Below are 24591 nucleotides of genomic sequence, written 5' to 3'. Positions count from 1 at the left end.
GTGTGGCTGAGGTGTATTTGTGGTGGGTACTGATGATGCCAGCTCTCCTGGGCTTAGTATCTGTAAACCTTAGCATTGCTTATGGGTTGCCCAGCCACAGCACACAGGTAGCTCAAATAACGATTGTTTAGAAGAATGGAGGAGGACAATAAAAATATTAAACTATCAACCCTAATTCTCTCTGTCTCCCCCACCCATATGTTGTTATTTTCCAGTCCTATCTGACTCTTTGTGACCCCTTTTAGGGTTTACTTGGTGGAGATACTGGAGTGGTTTGCCATTTCCTTTTACAGCTCATTTTATAGATGAGGAACTGAGGCGGGTCAAGTGACTTACCCAGGGTCACATAGCTAATAAGTCTCAAGCTGGATTTTTAACTCAAGCAGATGAGTCTTCCGGACTCCAGGCCTGGCCCCCTATCCACTGTACCAGCCAGCTGCTGTGTGTGTGTACATACATATATGATTATTGCTACCAATCATCAAACTGAGGAATTCTGTTTTATAAGAAACTCAGTGAAGAAAGGGCAGCTAGATGATGCAATGTGGATAGAGTGTGGGCCTGGAGTCAGGAAGACCTGAGGTCAAACAGACACTTACTGCTTCTGTGACCCTTGGCAAGTCCCTTAACCTTCATTTGCCTTAATCCACCAGAGAAGGTAATGGAAAACCACCCGAGTATCTTTGTCAAGGAAACCCCAAAAGGGACCACTAAGAGTTTTACTAAAAACAACTGAACAATAAAGAAAACCTTTCCCAGCCTGACTCTCCCTTTCTAATAAATGACTTGTTTATCATGTACTCATATGTACATATATGTGTGTATATATCACATATATCCATCAATCAATAAACATTTATTAAGCATCTACTATGTGCCAGATGCTTTTGTAAACCCTGGGGATACAAAAAGAGGCAATACACACTTGTGTGTGTGTGTGAATACTAAGCTTCTATAGCTAACTTTCTTTATAGAAATACATTTTTATTTCCATAAAGAAACAAAGTTATCAGGCTAAAACTCAGTTTGGGGAGGAGAGACATTTTAGCAAAATCAATGTTTTTGAGTACAAGCCTAGCCAGGCCATTTTTTTTTTTTAATTTTAGTGAGGCAATTGGGGTTAAGTGACTTGCCCAGGGTCACACAGCTAGTAAGTGTTAAGTGTCTGAGACCGGATTTGAACTCAGGTCCTCCTGACTCCAGGGCCAGTGCTCTGTCCACTGAGCCACCTAGCTGCCCGACCAGGTCATTTTTGAGAGAGGCTGGGAGAGGTTTTCTTCCCTGAGTTTCCCATAAAATAGACTTCCTTGGTTTGCTTGCTAATGGTTCTCATGATGATTACTGCCATAATCATATTAATTTTCTGATTTCTTAATCATTATAGAATATATATGAATTATTTTTAAGGTTTTTAAAATTCCAGACTTTTCTACACCAGAAACCATGGAGAAATATGATGTAATTAAAATGATTGGGGAAGGAGCCTTTGGGAAGGCGTTCTTGGCCAAAGCAAAGGCAGACAACCAGCAGTGTGTTATAAAGGAAATCAATTTAACAAAGGTAAATTTACAAAGTAAAAACCTATTTTTAATTTATATACTGACATCAACAATGTTTAGTAATGTAGCATCAAAAATTTTTTTCCTACATAGTTCAACCCTTAACTGAGAAATATAATGTATGTGCTTTACGTGCAGTAATCATTTTGTTGCAAATCCCACGTTCGTGTGCATAAACAACCTTACTTCCTTTATTCACCTTATCCCAACATTTGAGCCTATTAAAATCTTTTTGGATCCTGATGCTGTAATTCAGGATGTTAACTATGTTTCTAACTTTGTGTCATCTTCAGATATGATAAGCATGCCATTTATATCTTCCTCTAAATCACTGATAAAAATAATGTCTTATGACCAAGTATAGCTCCCTGAGGTGTGTGTGGGGGGACTCTCTAGGAAATTTGATCGTTTACATTGAACCATTTTTTGCATATTCTTTGGGTTCAGTTATTCAATTCATAATCCACTCACCTGTATTACTATTTAGCTTACATTTTTTCTTATCTATCTTAACTACCAAATGCCTTCCAGAAGTTCAGGTTAAACCATATGTACAATATTCGAAAAGGGAAAAAGAGGAGTCTGACATGATCATTTCCTTGTGTGTGTGTTTTTCCTTCACAGTTTAATATAACTGGATCCTTTCATCATGTGAATTATCTTTTAAACATTTTTTCTTATCTTTTATCTTTAAATCACTTTAATTTCCTAATATATACTTTCTTCCCTTCCCTACCTGGTGAGCCATCCCTTGTAACAAAGAATTTTTAAAAAGGAAAGCAGTTCAGCAAAACTGACCAACACACAACTGACCTGTTTGACATCACAACTTCCCTTTCAAGATGTTCACACACAATTTAAAAAATAATAATCCATACAAGGACTTTGACAAAAATTTAAGGAAAGCTTATCAGCTTATTGTATTCCGATTCCATTCTTTCTTTCTTTCATTCTTTCTTTCTTTATTTCAGAAAATTAGTATAACATTTTTCCTTCTTTTTTCCTGAGGCACCTTCTCTTATTCTCCAAAATCTTTTGAAGATAGCTGACAGAGCTTAAGCAATCATATTGGCCAGGTCTTTCAGTACCCTGGGATGTAGTTTGTCTGGGACTGATTAGCTGAACTCATTCTGGGGAGCTAAGTGCTCTCATTATTTACTTAATTATCTTGGGTTTCAGTTTTAATTATCCTGCTGAATAGAATCAAATTTTCCTTTAGCTATTTCTTTTTGTTTGGTCCTTCCCAATCCAAACACCATTCTCCTTGGGCAGGAGAAAATAGAAGCTAAGTAACTTCCGTAGTTTTCCCTAATCTATATCATCTGTTGTCATTGTCCCACTCACCCTAAGCATCAGTTTTTTTCCTGCATTTGTGCCCTTGATCCCCATCCCCTTCCAAGTCCTCCCGGAGCTTGCCTCTTTGATCATTCCCTCCCTTTAATCATACACCACAATAATGTTTTGTTGTATTCATATATCACGATTTCTTTAGCCATTCCCTGATTGAGTGGAGACTAGAAACCCCTTTGGTTTCCAGTTCTTTGCCACTACAAAAGTGTGATCATAAATATTTTTTGTACGTATTGGCCTTTTCTGTCTTTGATCTCTCTGGAGTATACTTCTCTTGGTAATTTTATTAGCTCTCTTGAATTCAACGATCCTGTTTATGCAGATGACTCCCTAAAAACATCCATCCATCCGTCCATCCGTCCATCTATTTATCTAATCTATCTCTATCCATGTATATATCCATATGTATATATATATATATATATCCATCTATTTCTATCTCTATATGTATCTCTATACCTCTATATATCTACAAATATCTATCTCTATACATGTATCTATCTATAGCTATATACATAAACATCTATATTTCTGTCTATATCTAGCTCTAGCCCTATACATAGCTCTATCTATACATACATATCTATTTATACATATGTACATACCTATCTATATCTATGTATATCTATTTACACATGCATATCTATCCATACATATAGATACATATTTATATATCTATGTATATCTATCCTCTCTTTTCTGAATTCCAATCCTGTATTATCAGCTGCCTCCAAAACATCTTCCCTTGGATGCTCTATAGGCATCTGAACGAGCACAAAACACACCTTGCCCCCTAATCTTGTCATTTCTATCCCACAACATCTTTCTCATCCTCTGTTTCCTCACTTGTCCATCACCCTAATTTAGGTCCCCATCATCTCTCACCTAGACTATTTGCCATGATGTCTTAATTGAAACTTCTACCTTCCAGTGCCTTTCTTCTTCACTCCAGCCTCTGGGGAGCTGCCAACATGACCTCCCTCTAATGTAGGCCCCTCCGTTCTGGCCATATTGGTTTTACTTGCTAATCTCCAAATTAACATTCTAGTTCTTTTCCCTCCATGTTTGGTTCAGGTAGTGCCCTCGCATGTGATGCACTCACTTCACCTCTTAGAAATGCTAACTCTCTTGAGGCTCATCTCACATGAGCCTTTGTCCTTTGGGAAGCCTTTTAGCTAGTGTTCAATCCAGCCACCAATTACCAAGTTTTTACTCACTTACTTATTTGCCTATATGAACCTAAAATGTAAACTATTTTAGGGCAGAGATAATTTCTGCAAATAAAACTGTCCTTATAAGTGTTTTTCAATTGAATTTTCCAATATCCTTCAATATAACTAAAAAAAAAAAATCCCTTTGGTTGTCCTCAGCATTCTTTACCGTCCTTAGCTCCTTCGAAGCTGCTCACATCCCTTCTTGGACATATAAATAATTTTATTGATATCTTTTGTTTTTGCATTCTCCTCCACTTCCCAGTGTAACTATTCCTTCCTGTCTCAAAGATACTTTTGGAACCATTTTATTCAGCCTCCCTTACCTGTCCTTATTGTTACTCTTAAGTACTTAAATGAAACAAAAACCCCCACTCTAACTTGGGTTGGTTGATGAGTTTCCTGTGCATCCCACATCTGTTTCGTTATTCTTTTATTCCTTCTCTTCATCAGGATCATTTCTTTTTTACATTTTCAGAATTTCATTCCTGAGAATTTCTTATCACTTCCCAGGCTGTCTTCCCCTACAGAATTTTAGTTCATGAAATCCTATCCTATCTTGGAACCCTTTGAAATTTGTTCTCCCCAAAATCTAAGCTACAGGTAAGGCTTGTGGTTCAGTGGATAAAATGCTGGACCTGGTGTCAGGAAGTCCCAAGTTTAATTCTATCATCAGACACTTACTAGCTATGTGCCTTGGGCAAGTCACTTAACCTTTGTTTGCCTCCATTTCCTCATTTGTAAAATGGGCATAATAATTAGTACCTATTCAAAAATAATAATAATAGCACCTATCTCCCAGGGTTGTTGTGAGCATAAAAATGAGTAATATTTGTAAGGTGCTTTGTAAACCTTAAAGCACTATCTAAATGCTATCATCATCAATCTTCTCTACACAAATTATAAGACAAGAGAGTATTTCTTCCAAGATTCCATTATTTCTACTGCAGTGAATTTCAACTTACTGGCCAGCAATCTAGTCCCTAATACTTTTTCCCCCTCAATGTTTTTTCCCTACTTTTTGAGGATGAAATTTGTATCTCCACTTAAGCAGACAATAATTTATTTGCTACTTTGCTTTTAAAATGCAGAGAAAGTACTGTAGCAGGTGTCCAGATGATTAGGTTTAGAATGACCTCCCAGATCACACCTTCTTTTAGGTTCCTAATCTATTTCTTGCATCCTTCATCTTATTTTCTTCCTTTTGTCCTGTTTGTTAGAAAGCAGACGAAGGCTGGACCCAGTGCATGAATGAGGCTTGTTACTGCAAGGAGAAGTAGGGCTTCCTTCTAACAGTTATGGGAGAGTGTTATTAAAAAGTTTCAGTGAGTGAAGGAGGTACAGGAAACACAGATCATTCACAGAACAGCTCACTTTTGAATTGTTGTCTAGATAAATAATGCCATAATCTCAACCTCTAAAGAGATCTCGGAGGCCATCCAATGTAATCAGAACCTGAACAAGAATTCTCTTCTTGACATACTCTACAAATCTTCCTCCAGCCTCTTCTTGAAGACTTCTTGTTGCAGAGAGGTCACTACCTCATGAGGCAGCTCATTTAGAATATGGATAGCATTAATCGTCACATTTTTCTTTCTTATATTTGAGCTGAAATTTTGCCTCTTCACCAATTTTGCCTCTAGTGGCCACGCCAAAACAAATATCCTTCTTGACATAGACAGTCCTCTATTTGAAAGCAGCTCTTTGTACTATCCAAGTGTCTTTTCTTCTCTTGGCTAAAAACTAATTCTTTCAAACCTTTCAAGTTCCTTCACCATCCTGGTTACATTTTTTGTAAGGGAGAGAACCCCAGTAGCATAATATGCATCCTAAAAACTAAGCTTCATTTTCATTTTTGTATCTGCATTTCCTGACACATAGTAGATGCTTCATAAATGCTGTTAGGGGGGCAACTAGGTGGTGCAGTGGATAAAGCACCACCCCTGGATTCAGGAGGACCTGAGTTCAATCCAGCCTCAGAAATTTGACACCTTACCAGCTGTGTGACCCCGGGCAAGTCACTTAACCCTCATTGTTCTACAAAACAAAGTAATAAAATAATTGTCTGTTGATTGATTGATTGGTAGTTGACTTAAAGTCCTAGGTCTTTTTCACACAAACTGTCATCTAGCCATACCTTCTTCATTCTGTCCCTTGTGTTCTTGGTTTCTTGAATCCAAATTTGGGACTTTGAGCCTTTCCCTTTTAACTCCCCGCTTCAGCCCATCATTCTAGCCAAATGAGATCTTCCCAGACCTCAGTTCTGTCATCAGTATGTGTCCCAGCTTTGCCATCTGCAAACTTGATAACTGCCCAATCTATGACTTCACCCAAGACATTAATAAAAATGTGAAAGTAATAGTAATGGACGAAACTCTTGGGGAACGTTTGTTCAAATAGTTTTGAATCCATTTAACTAGATTAACATCTTATCCAGTTTTCCATCTTGCCTGAAAAGATTACATGTTGACTTGTAAATGCTCTACTGAAATCTAAACTACAGAATATGTGTGGTGTTCTGTGGTTGTCCCAACTGTCAAAAAAGTAAGTGAGTTAGTCTGACTTTTTGCTTGATCAATCCCAGTCTGGTTCATAGTAATTACTGCTTCACTTTTAGGTGCACAACACCATCCCTTTAATAATGAACATCAGGAGGTAAAGAATCATCTGATCTCAGTAGATTTATACTCATAGTGCATTGCTAATTTTTTTCCTGTTGACAACAACAATATTTATTAATCACTTACTGTGTGCCAGGCAGCATGCTACGCAGTGGAGCTACATTCTTAGAAAGGACTATGACTCGGGAGGTGATGTCATGACTTGGCAATGAATTAAATTTAAGTAAAGGAGTGCTGTGCAAAGTCACCAACCACACTCCTCCAGAGCCATCTAGGTCCAGTGGCAAGATATATATCAGGAAGACTGGAGATGGTCCCGGTTGTTTGGAGGTAAACAGAGGGTCACAACTAGTAAGTGTCGAGTGTCTGAGGCTGGATTTGCACTCAGGTCCTCCTGACTCCAGGGCCAGTGCTTTCCTATCCAATGTTGCTGCCTAACTACCCCTATTTCCACATTAGTCATGTTATAAAAGAAGAATCAGAATAAGAGAAAAAACCCACAAGAAAGAAAAAAAACAAAATATAAGTGAGAATAGTATGCCTCAATCTGAATTCAGACTCTATAGTTCTTTTCCTGGACGTGGAGAGCATTTTCACTCATGAGTATTTTGCAATTGTCTGGATCATTTTATTGCTGAGGAAGAGCTAAGTCTGTCTCAGTTGATCACACAATGTTGCTATTATCGTGTACAATTTCAAGTAGTATATTTCTAATGGTGGCAATAACACGCAAATATCTCTGTACTACAGGGTCTATAAAGAGGAGGAAGACAATCCTAGAAGAGAATTTTTGCAGATGGAGAAAGGGAAGGAACCAAGAAAAGGCCCCTGCAGAGGGTGGGATTTGAGCTGAGTCTTGAAAGAAGTCAGAGAAACAGAGGCAGAGGTGACCCAGCATTGTGTTTCCAACATGGGAAATAGCCAGTGAAAAGGCATGGAGTCAGGAGATCAAGTCTTGTGCTTGAGGAAGAGGAATATTTAAGAGCCCAGCATTGTTGGATCAGAGAGGAAATTAAAGTAATTGGGGGGGGGGGGAGTGCAGTGTAAAATGACTGCAAGCTTCAAGTCCCCTAGTATGAAGATAGGAGATGGAAGGACCGAACAACCACAAGCCGTCACTGAGCTCACTGAAGAAGGAAGAGTGTCCTGGGCATTAAGAGATGACAGCCACCAGCATCTGGGTTACTACCTGCACTTTTCTACAATCTTTTTTGTTTTGTATCAATCACTTTTTCCCAAGATATGTTTTTTTTGTTTGTTTGTGCAAGATGAGCAAGTATAGAAAAGCTCAGCAGATGCAATATCTGCTCATTAATATTCATGGAATTATAAAAGGCTTCTCCAAAAATATTAGTGTTCTTCATAATAACTATAACACAATACTTATCCACTTGCCTACTATGGGTTAACTAATATACTGCACAATTAAGAGGAGGACACATCCACAGGGTGCTGACTCAGGGATGTGGCAGGAATAAGCACTTGTAATATATCTAAACCAGGTGTCTTCCCTTTTTTTCCCCCACTTAAAATAAACAAATCAATAAACAAAAAGCCAAACACTGAAAACTTTATTTTTAAAATCTAATTTAGATGCCTCAAAGAGAGAAAGAAGCTTCAAAGAAAGAAGTCATTCTTTTGGCAAAGATGAAGCATCCAAATATGTAAAATTCTTCACATCTCTTCAGGTTGTTTGTCGTTGTTGGTTTTCTTTTTCTGATTTATAGGTGTAATATATATTGTGTGGCTTAGGCAGTAGCTCCTGAAAGCTCTGACTAATCAAGTTTTTATAAGTTGAATAATTTCTCCCACTTACCTTATCATTTCAAGGCTACTTTGTCTTAATTATCAGATTTATTGAACCTCTAGTTGGTAGTAGTTCCTAGTATTATTTTTAATTCTAATTTCTATGCTGGCCTCCTGACTTCCAGTTAAGTACCAAGCACAATGCTTATGCACACAGAAGTCGCTAATAAACATATATTGAGAAAATAATTGAATAACCAACCATCCATCAAGGCTGTTTCCATGGCACAGTAGATAGAACGGTGGGCCTGATTCAAAAAGACAAATTCAAATGAAGCTCAGACGCTAGCTGTGTGATGCTGGGCAAGTCACTTAACTGCTGTCTGCATCAGTTTCCTCATCCTGTAAAATGGGGGATAATAATAGCACCTGTCTCCCAGCACTGTTGTGAGGGATCAAATGGACATAAATCCTTGTGAAAGACTTAGCCCATGCCTGGTAATGGTAACGCCACTATATAATGTTTAGCTATTATTATAAAAACCAAAAATGTGGGGCCGCTAGGTCAGGAGGACCTGAGTTCAAATCCGGCCTCCAGACTACTTACACCTTACCAGCTGTTGACCTTGAGCAAGTCACTAACCCTCATTGCCCAACCAAACCAAACCAAAAAAAAAAAACCAAAACCATATGTTCTATAGGACTGCTATAATTTAAGAAATCGAAAGTTGAATATTATAGGTTTACATAGCTGCTGTATTACTATCATACTATACACTACATTGGGCCACTAGGTGGTATGGTGGTATAAAGCACTGGGCTTAGAATAAGGAAGACTCATCTTCCTGAGTTCAAATCCAGCCTTCAGCTACTTACTAGCTGTGTGACCCTGGGGCAAGTCACTTATCTTTGTTGCCTCAGTTTCCTCATATTGTTTTTTTTTTAATTTAAGTGAGGCAATTGGGGTTAATGTGACTTGCCCAGGGTCACACCAGCTAGTAAGTGTTAAGTGTCTGAGGCTGGATTTGAACTCAGGTACTCCTGACTCCAGGGCCGGTGCTCTATCCACTGTGCCACCTAGCTGCCCCTCCTCATATTGTTAAAAAGCTGGAGAAGGAAATGGCAAACCACTCCTGTATCTTTGCCAAGAAATCCCCAAATGAAATAACTGAACAACAAAAGCATAGAGCTCTTGTGAAACCCTGTCTTTAATTCAAGAAGTAGACTCCCCGAAGGTCCATCCAGGCTGTCCACCCAGCCCAGAAGGCACTCCCTTCCTTACCTCACCTCCTTAGAATCCTTCATTATTTTTCCAGGCTGAGTTTAAGTGCTGCCTCCCACACATGCCCAACTTTCTTTCCACTCTCTATAGTACCTTCTGCCTTGGAATGTGACTATTTGTGTTTGCCTCATCCTCTTCCAAGATAAACTCCTTGAAATCAAAGAAAAATTGTGTCTTACTCATTCTGGTATCCACCACAGTTTCAATCATGGTGTCTTGCATATGCAAGATAATTGATAAATATTGATTGGAATTGTATATCTTTGCATGCCTCCCCATGTACATAGTTTGTGTTCAATAGTAACAGCTTACCTTTTTAGACAGCATGTCCCAGAAGCCTTAGTGTGGCCTTAAGTTCATAAGAGGAGACAAAGAATGCAAGCACACTAGAGCTTAGGGTCACACTAAGACTTGTGGGATACCTTATATTAGTGTCTATTTGGTGAGATCAAATTTGTTTGTTTGTTTTGTTTTGTTTTTCACTGGGCCATGAGGGTTAAGTGACCAGGGTCACACAGCTGGTAAGTGTCAAGTGTCTGAGGCAGGATTTGAACTCAGGTCCTCCTGAATCTAGGGCCAGAGCTTTATCCACTGCACCACCTAGTTGCCCCTGAGAACAAAAAAAAATTTTTTTGTGAGGCAATTGGGGTTAAGTGACTTGCCTAGGGTCACACAGCTAGTAATTGTTAAGTGTCTAAGGCAGATTTGAAACTCAGGTCCTCCTGGCTCCAGGGCCAGTGCTCTCATCCACATGAGCCACCTAGCTTGCCCCGAGAACATATTTTAAGGAGGGGAAAAAAGAGAAACGAAATAGAGTGAGAAGAGAAGAGAAGAAGGTGGTTGTTCAGTTGTTTCAGTCAGGACTGACTCTTTGTGCCCCTTTGAGGTTTTCATGGCAAAGAGACTCTTGATGCTTTGCTATGTCCTTCTCTAGCTCATCTGACAAATGAGGAAACGGGACGCTGGCTGTCTTATTGTTCCTTCTCACAGCCACTCTGCATCACCTGTCTTTGTACCTTTCCACTGATCATCACTCCATGCCTGGGATGTTTTCCCTCCCTTGTCTCTGCCTCATGACTTCCTTTTAAGAATCAGTCAATTCCCGACTATCTCAGGCTCCCCTCCCTTCTAGTGTTTCCCTTCTGGAATTTACTATCCATCTTATCAAGCCTGATGTTAGGACATCACAGCCACCCCATTTCCTCAGTCTAGTAATGGCAGGCCCCTCAGACCTCACACAAAGCTTTAGAAACTTCTCTAATGTATTATCATTTAATAGGGTAAGGGACTGGACTTAGCATTTCAATGATATAGGGAACTCATGGAGGAAGAAAACACCCTTCCCATCAATCCAGGTCCACACCTTCTCTGTGGCTTAGTTATTAGAGTGTTGTCCCCACTTAGAAGTGAAGTGAGTTGCCCAGGTTGGACACAGTCAATACATGTTCAAGGGTAGTCTTTTTTTTTCTTTTCTTTTTCAAAAAGTATTTTATTATTTTCCAGTTACAAGGGTAGTCTTGAAACCAGATCTTCCTGTTTCAAAGCAGACTCAATACTTATGATACCACAAAGATTCTCCATGATTTAAGATGATGTATTAGAGCGATCTGTGTTGCGATCACAATTTAATGAATATTCTAAATTCCTCTCGAAACTGTAGGCTCTTTGAAAATGGGAACTGTTACTATCTAAACTTTTATTTCCCCTAGCACCAAGCACAGTGCTCTGAATACACAAGATACTTTAGAAACATTTGTTTTTCTGAGAGACAGAAAGACAGAGAAGAGAGAGAGCACAGAAATTTCTCCATATCTCTCCAATCTAGTGCTTGTGCAGTAACTTTTTTAGGGGAAGAGGGGACCCAAATATAGGAATTTAACAAATCCCTTTTAAAATTTAATTTATTAGATTTGGCTCATTATTCTAGACTATTGAGATCTTTTTGGATTCCCATTCTTTACTTGATGCATTAGCTGTGCCTCTCTCAGCTTTCACATCATCTGCAAATCTGATGCACATACCAAATATCAATTCCTCTCACTTATCCATTCCCCCAAATAAGCCCAGCTGTTATTTATCAAAATAAGGCACCACTGTTCACCTGATGGGAGCTACTACAGTGGAAACACAGGACCTGGGAAGGAATAACAAGCCTCTTATAGAGGCCTTATCCTCTAACCTCAACCTTTTTTCAATGATAGGTGCATAACTCCATAAATGCAGGAAAAAATGATAGAGGGAGTCATAAATTTAATTATGAACCCTCTACTACATTATTACTGAAATACCTCATTAGGATGTAGAGGTGACCTGATTTCTGGAAGGTTCTGGAAGCAAGCTTTTGCTCTGACAATTCTTACCTATCCAGAAAAGTTTTGAATATGGGCTCAGTGATGGACTGTATGTCTATTAGGTTTAAGGACCAGCTTATCCAAGTTCATAGAAGCTCAGCACTACAAGATCAGCTAATAAGTGTCAGATATTTTTGGCCAAAACACTCTTTAAACCTTTTAATAAGACAAGGAGTGATTTTGAGCCACACCAGTATAGGCAATATATGCATAGAAATTAAATCACTTTTTCTTAAAGTATTGAGAAAATGTGTTTACTTACTTAAAAAAATGGAAATTACATCTTATCTTGGGTATGTGATGTTTAAAATCTAAATTGTGTGCTCGCCTTAGATTAAAAAGCTTCAGTACAGTCTTAGGGCATTAAACATTTATTAAAAGGCATACAGGTATTCACATGGAGTTCAGAAAGTTAAGAAAAAGAAGAGCCTACCTAGTCTAGAGTTCCAGCCTTGTTCTGGTTCCTCCTCAAGTCCTCCGTCACATCCTGCTTCAACCATGAACTCCCTAGCAAACCTGATTGTGGAAGCTTTTTATAGGTCTGGAACAGAGGCGGGCCTTACACACTGCTTCAAGCTGATTGGTTATACGTCCTCCAAATCCATTGGTTCACCGAACTTGAAGGTGTTCTCAAGTTAAGTTCAAAATCTAGCTTCTGAGAACCATACCTCCTTAAGGGCTGGCCAGGTGTGATTACAATCTAGTTAACTTGAAGTAGGCTAATCAGCAGTCAATCACTCTCACTGATACAATCAGTTTAGATTAATCTCCAGGTGCGCCTTTCAGTATCTGCTAAATCCCATTATTTTATCACAGGTATTGTTATGAATTAATTGGGGAGGTAAAATTTCTAACCCCAATATAGGGGACAATATCTTATATAAAGGTCAATGACCTTTTAAAGAATTGATACATATAGGAAAGTCATTCCAGTAAATGACAATGCCCCCTTTTTTTCTTATAGAGATGAATAAATTATACATTGTGATGGAATATTATGATGGAGGAGATCTTATGAAGAGAATCAATAGGCAACATGGAGTGCTCTTTGATGAGGATCAGGTAACGGCTTCTAACTGGTTCTGTAGCAGGTATCTATCAACAGCTGGTATCAGAGAGAGACAGAGAAAGAGACAGATAGAGACAGAGAGAGACAGAGAGAGAGAGGGAGAGAGAGACAGAGAGAGAGTGAGAGAGAGGAGAGACAGAGAGCCACAGAGAGAGACAGAGAAGACAGAGAAAGACAGAGAGAGAGAGGGAGAGAGAGAGAGACGAGAGAGAGAGAGAGAGAGAGAGAGAGAGAGAGATTTTCTTTTATTATTCCAAAACTGGATTACTACATATATCATTTGTGGGTAACCCCGTCAAACTAGAATGTATTGAATTAGTCAGTGTTCCGGACAAATACAGTTTGATCAAGAATACATTCACAGTTATGGCTATAGTGAAACTCCCACTGAAAATGGAGTGATTTTGACTAAAAGGATGTTAGCATTCTCAGAACATCCAGCCTTGCCTTCCTCTGCCCAGGTCTGTATGTACTATTAAGATAAATATTTACAGGGGCAGCTAGGTGGCACAGTGGATAGAGCACTGGCCCTGGAGCCCGGAGGACCTGAGTTCAAATCTGGCCTTAGACACTTAACAATTACTAGCTGTGTGACCCTAGGCAAGTCACTTTAACCCCAATTGCCTCACAAAAAAATTTTTTTTTGTTCTCAGGGGGCAACTAGGTGGTGCAGTGGATAAAGCTCTGGCCCTAGATTCAGGAGGACCTGAGTTCAAATTTGGCCTCAGACACTTGACACTTACTAGCTGTGTGACCCTGGGCAAGTCACTTAACCCTAATTGCCTCACCAAAAAAAAGATAAATATTTACAGGGCAGCTAGATGGCACAGTGGCCTCAGATACTTGACACTTACTAGCTGTGTGACCCTGGGCAAGTCACTTAATCCTCATTGCCCCACAAAAACAACAACAACAACCACAAAACAGATACTTTAAAGATAAATATTTACTTCCCTTTTGAAATCAGAATCTGGAAGCATTTAAAAACAAACCATTCATTATACATGCAACATATTAACCACTTGATTTGGTTTTATTCCTTTTCCCACTGGGGCAACTGCCTTATAATAGCTATGCGACTTGCTAGTGCAGGGAGGAAAATCCTCTTATTTTAGTTTCACTGGTTATTAAGAGAAGATAGAAAGTGAAAAATAATGGCCTCCTTTCTCATCCCACTCTGTGCAACCACATATTTTTAATACAGACAGAGCTTTTGTTGAAGAAGTCCATTTGGGAGCGCTGGTCATGGAAGAGATATGTGCTTCTGTGGAGAAGAATGAGAATCAGGCTCAGGATGATGGGATGGTTAATGTTCTGCATTAAAGCCTCCACCAATAATATTACCTTCATCTTTCCTGAGTTCTTTTTGTTACATTTTTGCTATTTAAGACCATCATGATCCAGTACATTGGCTTCAGTTTTGTTGTTAAATATTTCAAATACAAATAAGCGATCCATAGATCTCAAACCATTGTGAATTTAGTCAGGCATTCTTCCTGGGCTCATGCAGAAGCATATTATTTCTGAATTTTATGGAAAACATGTCTCCTCTCTTCTCTGTGGCCTATTTCTTCTATATTTATATGACTGCCCTTTGCTGTTAAAGTCTGGGCTACATTTCATCTTTGATAAAAGAGCCTCCAGAATTACAATTTACATTTTGTCTCTGGAGCATAGCTGTATATATTTCCCCCCTTTTTTGTATTTAAATATGACAAAGAAAACAAACAAATGCTCGTGAATTAGTAAAATTTGAGTGTCATCTCTTTCGACATAGAGTGCATACTTAAAAGGACTCTGGATTATAGGGAAAGAAACTGCCCAAAAAAGAAACAAAATCGAGGTGATAAAGTGAGATGAAACCAGATTCTAAAACTTCTATTCTTATTCTCCATATTTTCCTCCTACTCCAAAATGAGAAACCACACAGTTATCAGGAAAAAAATAAAAATGTGTGCGGTCCAACATGTATTAGCATTCAAATGTTCATAAGAAAAGCATAATTAGGAACAGTCTCATTCACTTCCTTGCTTCTAACCATTTATCCTTCTAATTATATTGACCTTTCTCACTGGCTTAAAGGGCACAATTGACAGAAGTCTGGACCTGAACGTCAAGAAGATACCAGTATCTAATCCATCCTACAGGCACTGACTAAATGTGGGACCCTGGGCAAGTCCTTTACCTCTGTATGCCTAGTTCCTCAATTGTAAAATGAGGGCAAATAATAGCATTTACCTTCCAGGGTTGTTGTGAGGATCAAATGAGATAATAATTGTAAAGCACTTAGCAGTGTCTGGTATATAGTAAGCGGTATATAGATGTTGGCCATTGATGATGATGAAGAAGAAGAAGTCATTTGGCCCTTCATGCCTCAATTTTCCTTGTTAGAAAATGAATAGAGGGGCAGCTAGGTGGCACACTAGATAGAACACTGGCCCTGGATTCAGAAGGACCTGAGTTCAAATCCAGCCTCAGACACTTAACACTTACTAGCTTGTGTGACCCTGGGCAAGTCACTTAACCCCCAAATGCCTCACCAAAAAAAAAGAAAAAGAAAAAAAAAAGAAATGAATAGAATTAAAGATGAATGTGGTTACTTATATAAATGTATTTGATCTATACAGAAGATAAACATGTAATTTCCTTTGTTTTTGCATCTTGTCACTGGGACATTTCACTGGAATTGCAACTGTCAGGTTGACAGAGTAACTTCTCTTTCATTGTAGATTCTGGGTTGGTTTGTACAGATCTCTCTGGGATTGAAACATATTCACGATAGGAAGATCTTACACAGAGACATAAAAACACAGGTAAATAATCCAGGGAAGGGGACCAAGAAAAAATGGAATCTTTTTCCTGACTTAACTCATATAGCTTTTTCTTTGTTTATAGAACATTTTTCTTAGCAATAATGATATGGTTGCAAAGCTTGGGGATTTTGGCATAGCAAGAGTATTGAACAAGTAAGTAGCTTTTAAATACATTTTCTTTCCTGCTCAAAATGGTCAAAATATATATGTTTAGGCATGAAAACTACTATTGTCTAATATTTTAGGTAAATATTTAGATATACACTCTGAGGTGGCAATTGGTACACTGAGGTACAGCAAACAAATACATTGGAAGAGAAAGAAGGAAGGAAGGAAGGAAGGAAGGAAGGAAGGAAGGAAGGAAGGAAGGAAGGAAGGAAGGAAGGAAGGAAGGAAGGAAGGAAGGAAGGAAGGGAGGAAGGAAGGAAGGAAGGGAGGGAGGGAGGGAGGGAGGGAGGGAGGGAGGGAGGGAGGAAAGGAAAGGAAAGGAGGGAAGAAACAAAACAAGAAAGAAAGAACCCTTTTATCATATAAGCAAACAAAAGAAACTCCACATCGGCCACATCCAAAAATACATTTCTCCATCTACATTAGTCCATCATCTCTTTGTTATGAAATGTTCTGTTACATCAGACCTGTGGAATCATTGTGATAATTTCATTGATCAGAGTTCTTTCTTTTAGAATTGTTTTTACAATATTGATATGATAGTATAAAATTATTCTCCTGGTTCTGCTTATTTCACTCTGCCTCAGTTCATATAATTATTCCCAGGTATTTCTCAAATCATCTCTTCATTTCTTATAGCACAATAATATTCCATTACTTTCATATACCATAATTGGTCAAGCCATGCCTTAATTGATGGATGCTACCTTAGCTTTCCAATTCTTTGCCACTGCACAAAGAACTACTTTAAAGTTGGTGGGGTTTTTGTTTGATTTGGTTTTATGTATGTCTTTTTCCTCTTTCTTTTATCTTTTTAGAGTATAGACCTAATAGTGGTCTTACTGGGTCAAAGGCTATGTACAGTTTGGTGACTTTGGGGGCATAATTCCTAATTGCTTTCCAGGATGACTAAACCAATTCACAGCTCCACATCGATGCACCTGTTTTCCCACAGCCCATCACAAACTTGCCATTTTGTTTTCTTTCTCTCCCCCCCCCCCAACTTTGCCAAATCTGATGGGTATGAGGTAGGCTCTCAGAGTTGCTTTAATTTGCATCTCTCTAATTATTAGTTATTGAAAACGTTTTTTCACATGACTATAGATAGATTAGATTTTCTTCCCTGAGAAGTTCCTCATTCATATCCTTAGAATATATATTAATTGGGGGCGGCTAGATGCGCAGTGAATAAGCAATGGCTCTGGATTCAGGGAGTACCTGAGTTCAAATCCAGGCCTCAGACACCTGACACTTAACTAGCTGTGGTGACCCTGGGTCAAGTCACTTAACCCTCATTGCCCCAGCAAAAAAAAAAAAAAAAAAAAAAAAAAAAAGAATATATATTAATTGGAGAATGCAATCTCAGTTTCAATAAGAGTTAAATGAGGCTTCTGTGATTTTGAGCAAATAACTGTCCTCCTCTCTGGAGCCTCAAGTTGAACTAAATTAGGGTTTCTTAACTTTTCATTGTGTCACATACCCCTTTGGCAGTCTACTTAAACCTCTGGACTCTTAGAATGATGCTTTTGAATGCATGAAATAAAATACATAGGTTTATGAAAAGAAATACTTTTACTGAAATACAATTATTAAAATATTTTTTTAAAATTCAAGGTCCCCAGGTTAACAATTCCTGAACCAGGGGACAGCCTAGATGGCACAATGGATAGAGCAGTGACCCTGGAGTCAGGAGGACCTGAGTTCAAATCTGGCCTTAGACACTTGACACTTACTAGCCGTGTGACCCTGGGAAAGTCACTTAACTCCAATTCCCTCACTACTACTACTACTACTACTACTACTACTACTACTACTACTACTACTACTACTACTACTACTAAATTCCTAAACTACTATTAATTTATAAGGTCCCTTCCCAGCCCTAACATGATACTTTGAAGATTTTGAGAAGTTTGACTTTAGGTTGTTTTTTTTTTTTTTGAGCAGGGCAATGAGGGTTAAGTGACTTGCCCAAGGTCACACAGCTATCACATGTCAAGTGGACTGAGGCCGAATTTGAATATCAGGTTCTCCTGAATCCAATGCCCAGTGCTTTATCCACTGTGCCACCTAGCTGCCCCCTTTTATATTTTTTTTTTTGCAAGGCAATGAGGGTTCAGTGACTTCCCCAGGGTCACACCATCAGTAAGTGTCAAGTGTCTGAGGTCAGATTTGAACTCAGGTCCTCCTGAGTCCAGGGCTGGTGCTTTATCCACTGTGCCACCTAGAAGATTGACTTCTAACAACTCTCTCAATTCTCTCCCCGAAAGCATCTGTGTGTTTGCTGTAAAGGTTACTACTCACCTTTTCCCCCATCCTCCCTCAACCTCTCGTTAGCCTTCTTGGAAGAAACAGCTAATTTTTCTTGATAATTAAGTGCTAAGGTAGGTTTAAATAGCAAGTTGCAGAATGGTCTCCTTTTTGTTGGGGATACATTGGGAGTAGGCAGCCTCCCCAGAGGAAGATTTGTGGTATTCTGGTGTCTCTGGCTCCTGCCATGGGGTAGTGGCCATTTCCCATCTTCCCCTGGGTTGCCTCTTTTGCCACTTGCCCCGAACAGGGTTTGTGCAAAAAATTACTAGCTTTAGCTGTGCTTCTGAGGTCTCTTCCAACTGAGTTTCTCTGATTTTTTATAAATGGTTAAAATTCAATTTAATTCAGCCTAGTTAATATTTATTGCTTATGCATGGTGCTTAACACTACGGGGTGGTAGGTTGAATGGTAATCTGGAGGTAAATACATTGTCTTTGTTTTTTGGGTTTTTTTTTAGTGAGGCAATTGGGGTTAAGTGACTTGCCCAGGGTCACACAGCTAGTAAGTGTTAAGTGTCTGAGGCTGCATTTGAACTCCAGGGCCAGTGCTCTATCCACTGCGCCATCTAGCTGCCCCAATACATTGTCTTTAAAGAATCAGGCAGGTACATGGCCATCATTTCTTCTATGCCAAGCCTATGTCTGTTGCTTTACTTAATTCTTCCAAAAGGAACTATAGACCTCTGGCCACGAAGAATTTGGGGAGAGGTAGGAGGCACAGTGTCGTGCATGGAAATAGTGGTGAATTTGAAGGCAAAGGATCTGGGTTCAAGTCCTGTCTCCACCATTTATTTTCTGTGTGGCCTTGAGTGATTCGCTAACTTCTCCAGGCATCAGCAAACTAGTCCTATCAAAGGTCCCTTTTAATTCTAAGTAAGTGTTCAGTCATGTGATCTGACTTAATAATAGCTAGACTTTATGCAGCACACTAAGGTTTGTAAAGCTCTTTATACACATTAACTCATTTTATCCTAACAACTCTGGGAGATGCTATTATTATCCCCATTTTACACATGAGGAAACCAAGGCATAGAAAAGTTAAGGGACTTACTCAGAAACACACAGCTAGTAAGAGTCTGAGGCAGAATTTAAACTCCGTCTTCCTGACTCTGAGTTCTAAGCCGTATCCAGCGTTTCACCTGGCTGCCTTCAGCCTCAAAATTTAGAGAGGAAACAATAGTCAAAAATTGTTTTCCTTCCTTTTATTATTTTCAAAGTAGTTTTGTTTCCTGTCCTAATGAAATATTTTTCTATGATATAATTACTTTAGAATAGAGTCTATTTTTCTTGTCTCCATGAGAATAAACTAATGTATTATCTTTTTCAAAATATTTTTAGTACAATGGAACTTGCTCGGACTTGTGTTGGGACACCTTACTATCTGTCTCCAGAGATCTGTCAGAATAAGCCCTACAACAACAAAACGTGAGTTCTTGCTGTGGACTGACTCATTTGAAATTTGCTGTCAAGTCTAATTTAGAGAACCCTATAGGAATTCCAGAAAATGTATGTCACCCCTGGCTATGCAGTTGATTAAAGCTTTGTATTTGAATGGATACAGAAAGGGTGAGTCCTTTTGGGATAAAGGTGACAGTCATAGACACGAGATATTCCTATTATATGATGCATATATAGTAACTTGGGGAATTTTGGTCAAGGATGTAAACCTTGGCCTCTGAGCCTGATACTTGGGAATGGACTGTCCTGCAGTTACTTGCTAAAGACTCTATTCATGCTTCTGATCAATCACTCAATCAACCAATCAATCAGTAAACATTTATTACATGTCTACCATGTCACCAGGCATTGTACTAAACTCTGGAGATACAAAAAAAAAAAATGAAATTCAGTCCCTACCGCCAAGGAATTTATAATCTAATGGGAGAGATAGCATGGAAAACAAATATGTACAAAACAGTCATATGCAGGATAAATAAGAAAGTGATTATCAGAGGGAAGGGCCCTAAAATTAAGAGGGATCAGGAAGGTTACCAGCAAAAAGAGGGATTTGAATTGGGATGCCAAGGAAAGTCAGTAGGCAGAGTAGAATTCCAACTCTGTGTCTAAGCACACACATACAGTAGGAATGACCTTGTCATTGTAGAGATTGCACGTACCACCTATTTAATAGTAATAATAATAATAGCTAGCATTTATAGTCTTAAGGTTTGTAAAGCAATTTACAAATTTTAATTGATTCTCACAACACCCTTGGAGGTAAACGAGGAACAAAGACACGCAAAGGGTTTAAATGACTTGCTTGGGTAGTCCCCCCTATTCCCCATCCACAAGATCAAGTTGTTGCCTGTTCTAAGATGATGGTATTTGTTTTGTGATAGTCCTCTGACATAAGGAAGTTCCTTCCAAAAGGACATAGGGCTCCTCTTGTGACATTTAAAAAGGTTTGAGAGGACACCAGCATTCTAATAAAGGATAGTCATTTGGCCGTCTCTCTCTTAAACCAAAGACAATCATGGCGGCAGGCTCATGGCTCATATGCCCTTTTGGAGGAGGTGGCAATCAACACTGATTGGTTAACAGTTTAATGAGATGTGGACTTTACAAAGAAAAGTGAGGTTACTCCAGTGAGGGGCTGAGAGTGACATCATGTCACCCTTGGACAGATAGTATCCCTTTACCCAGACCACCCCTAGGCTTGGGCAATCTAGACAAAGACTCTATATCCCCCACCCAAGCCTGAGTCAGCTGGGTGGAGTAGCCATGCCCAGAAATGAGGAGAATGTTGATCCTATCTTCCACCAACCCAGTCCTTGAGAGACTGGACAAGGAAACTGGACAGGGAAAAAAGCTTGGATCTCCCCAGTTTTGATAGTTGGCTTCTCTCACTCTACTGACCCTTGTTTTCTACAACTGGTTCATAGTGTTGTACTCCTCCAGCATAGGTGCGGCTATCAATGGGTTAAGTCCTTATCCAGGTACCCAGTTTATGTCTAAGGAAAGGACCATGGGTCAGTCAGAGGCATGAGGAAAACAACCCCTTCATGAGTTTGGGTGCTGAGAATAACACCTAAAACAATGGGAATCAGAGCAATGCAAAGTTTTATTGCAAGTGAAGGGGGAGATGGGTAAGAGGAGAGGAAGAGGGGACCCATATACACCTCAGGCATACATAACAGACTGTAGCTCATATGAGGGCTGCACTGCATTGGGAGCATAGAGACATGGGTCCATACAGCAGGAAGGAGGAGTGCTTCAGCAGGCAGGTGTGTCCCCCACTCATTTTACAGATGAAGAAACTGAGGCAAACATGGTTAAGTGACTTGCCCAGGGTCACTCATTTAGTAAGTGTCTGAGGCTACATTTGAACTCATGAAGATGAGTCTTCCTGACTCCAGGCCTGGTGCTCTATGCACTATGGCGCCACCTAGCTGCCCCAGAGTTGGGAATATGAATTCAAAGGCAGCCCCAGACACTTTGTTAAGCCATGTAACCATGGGAAAGCCATTTAACCCTGTGCAGTCCTCAAAACCTACAACACAGTATTGTTGTGAAGTTCAAATGAGGCAACATACACACAGCACTCTGAAGCATCATGTAAATGCTATCCATATTGTAATTATCAGTAGTGGTATTCTGGTAAGTGACTGACTCTCCAGGGGAAAAAAAAAGTGCACACACACACTTACAAATTTAATTTTCATTATAAACATTTTCTCTATCACTCCCTTAAGTCTAGGCAATCAACAAAACAACAAATCCGGTCCTGATTTGTGACATTTGCTGATTTCTGAGGTGAAAGGGCTCACACTGAAAAGTAACATTTGGTTCTCAGGAGCTGTTCCCAGCTCTAAATCCCCCTGGCTAAGGACAGAAGAAATGGTTGTTTTCTTTGTTTGCCCATTTAGCTGTATTGGGGGAAAGAGGTGATCAACAAAGGGATAGCATTGCTACTTGGGATGGATATGTGGGTTGTGTTTTTTTTTTTTTTTACATAGGTATCTTTTGTTTGTTTGTTTTTTTTACATCTTTATAGTTATACCCAATATTCCTCCCTTGCCCCTCCAGAGAACCATCTATATAACAAATAGTATTTTTAAAGATAAAAACGGAAGGAAGGAAGGCGGGAGGAAGGAAGGAGGAAAAGGAAAAGGAAAAGGAAAAGGAAAAAGGAAAAAATCAACACAACTGAAAAATCAATACACTGAAAAAGTCTGGAAAACATGAGCCTGGTATCTCCCTCTCCAGCCAGGTCTATTTCTTTTTCTGAGATTGAGTCATTAAGATCTCTGTCTGGTCTGCTGATAGTTTGAGTATTTTATAATATTGAAGGTATTTCTCCATTTCTTTTGTGCTCTCAGTTTTAATCAGCACACAATAGTGCATAACATCTGCACCACAGTTCTACGTGAAGTTCTTTTTATTTCTTCTGGTTTTGTTGTGATGACACCTTGATCATTTGCTATTTTATCAATTTGATTTTCTCCCTTCCTTTTAATCAGATAGCTAAAGTTTTATCAATTTTGTTAGTCTTTCCAAAGAATCAGCTATTTATTTTCTTTCTGTTTTCTGTGGGGTTTTTTTGTTTTGTTTTTAATTTATCTACATCTCTTCTAATTTTTAATATATCCTCTTTTGTGCTACTTTAGACTTGTTTGTTTCCTTGTTGGCTTTCTAATTTTAAAAAATGCATATGTAGCTCATTAATATTTTTTCTATTTTGCTAATATATATTTGTAAGGCTATTCCAGGACAATTATGATTCGCTGTGACTACTGTCCCTACATCTCTACCTTTAGCCCTAACCTTAGGGCTAGAGAAAATACTGTATCCCTTTCTATACTTTCTGAATCATCTCAGTATTTCTTTACACTTGGAAGAACTAAGTAACTAAAAAACACTAACTAGAGTACTGGACTTGGACTCAGGAAAACCTGAGAGTTCAAATCCTGCCACAGACACTTTGGGTGTGAACCTATGCAAGCTACTTTACCATCATTGTAGACTCTGGAGGTTCTGCTATTCTGTGATGGTGTGGGGAAATTTTGGTCATGAGATGTAAACTTCAGCCTCAGTTTCCTTATCTGTAAAATGTTGGGATTGGACTCTATGGCATCTGAAGTTCCGTCCACCTCTATCAGAGCTGTGCCCTCCCCTCTGTTCAAGACAATCCAAACGTACCTAAGTTTTACTATATTATGAGGGGATTTAAGGTACCAACTATATTAGGACTGAGGAATCTCAAAGTACTGTTCCTGTTTTTGAGGCAGGAGATCTCAGTTGTAAAGCATTAGATTTCATGGCTATTTCCATGGATGACAATCCTTGTTAAAAATCACCACCACCACCAAAACGGATTCATTCCAGGTATCTGATGCCTCAGATCCTCTTTAATCTTCAGGCTTCTTCTTCTTCTTCTTCTTCTTCTTCTTTTAGGCAATTTGGGTTAAGTGACTTGCCCAGAGTCACACAGCTAGTAAGTGTTAAGTGTCTGCGGCTGGATTTGAACTCAGGTCTTGGGCTGGTTGCTCTATCCACTGTGCCACCTAGCTGCCCTGTGGCTTCTATTATTTTTTGATCTGATCTTTGGAGAAATATTTCTTCCTGGCCAGTTAATGTTGGTAGGCTTGAATATCTACCTGATTTTTTAAAAATACAATTATTTTTGTTTTGTTTTTTGGCGGGGCAATGGAGGTTAAGTGACTTGCCCAGCTAGTAAGTGTCAAGTGTCTGAGGCCGGATTTGAACTCAGGTACTCCTGAATCCAGGGCCAGTGCTCTATCCACTGCGCCACCTAGCTGCCCCCAAAATATATTTTTTAAGAATAAGATTATTCCCCCAGACTAGATACCTTTGGCTTCTAGTCAAGACCCCACTGAACATCATGGCCATCTTTATGATCATTTTGGAATATCAGGAAAGATAATCAACTTACTTTCCGTCTGATTTTGCTATTAAGGAATCTTATGTCTATCTCCTCTATCCAGTCTATGCCAAACGCCCTCCTCTCACCATTAAAACTATTCTTAGATTTTTGGTTACATCTTGCTTCTCCTTCTATATCTCTAATTGCTCCTTTTCTATCTTCTTCCCTAGCTCTTCTTCTTCTTCTGTTCTGCTCCTTGAATGTGAGAATAACTCCCAAGGTGCT

General features: G+C 39.1%; 1 protein-coding gene across 1 annotated transcript in view; it reads left to right on the top strand.

Moving 5' to 3' along the window:
* Positions 1-1443: 1443 nt before the first annotated feature.
* Positions 1444-24591, top strand: part of NEK5 (NIMA related kinase 5) — a 116409-nt gene continuing 93261 nt past the window's right edge. Inside the window, 7 exon segments of the mRNA XM_043997635.1 lie at positions 1444-1560; positions 8335-8405; positions 11255-11280; positions 13085-13182; positions 15919-16002; positions 16085-16155; positions 19821-19911. Coding sequence (XP_043853570.1) covers positions 1444-1560; positions 8335-8405; positions 11255-11280; positions 13085-13182; positions 15919-16002; positions 16085-16155; positions 19821-19911 — 558 coding nt within the window.

The sequence above is a fragment of the Dromiciops gliroides genome, chromosome 3, assembly GCF_019393635.1.
Source record: "Dromiciops gliroides isolate mDroGli1 chromosome 3, mDroGli1.pri, whole genome shotgun sequence".
In the NCBI taxonomy this organism is placed as follows: domain Eukaryota; kingdom Metazoa; phylum Chordata; class Mammalia; order Microbiotheria; family Microbiotheriidae; genus Dromiciops; species Dromiciops gliroides.
Note: the sequence above shows the minus strand (reverse complement) of the source record. Positions and strands in the feature narration are given on the sequence as shown.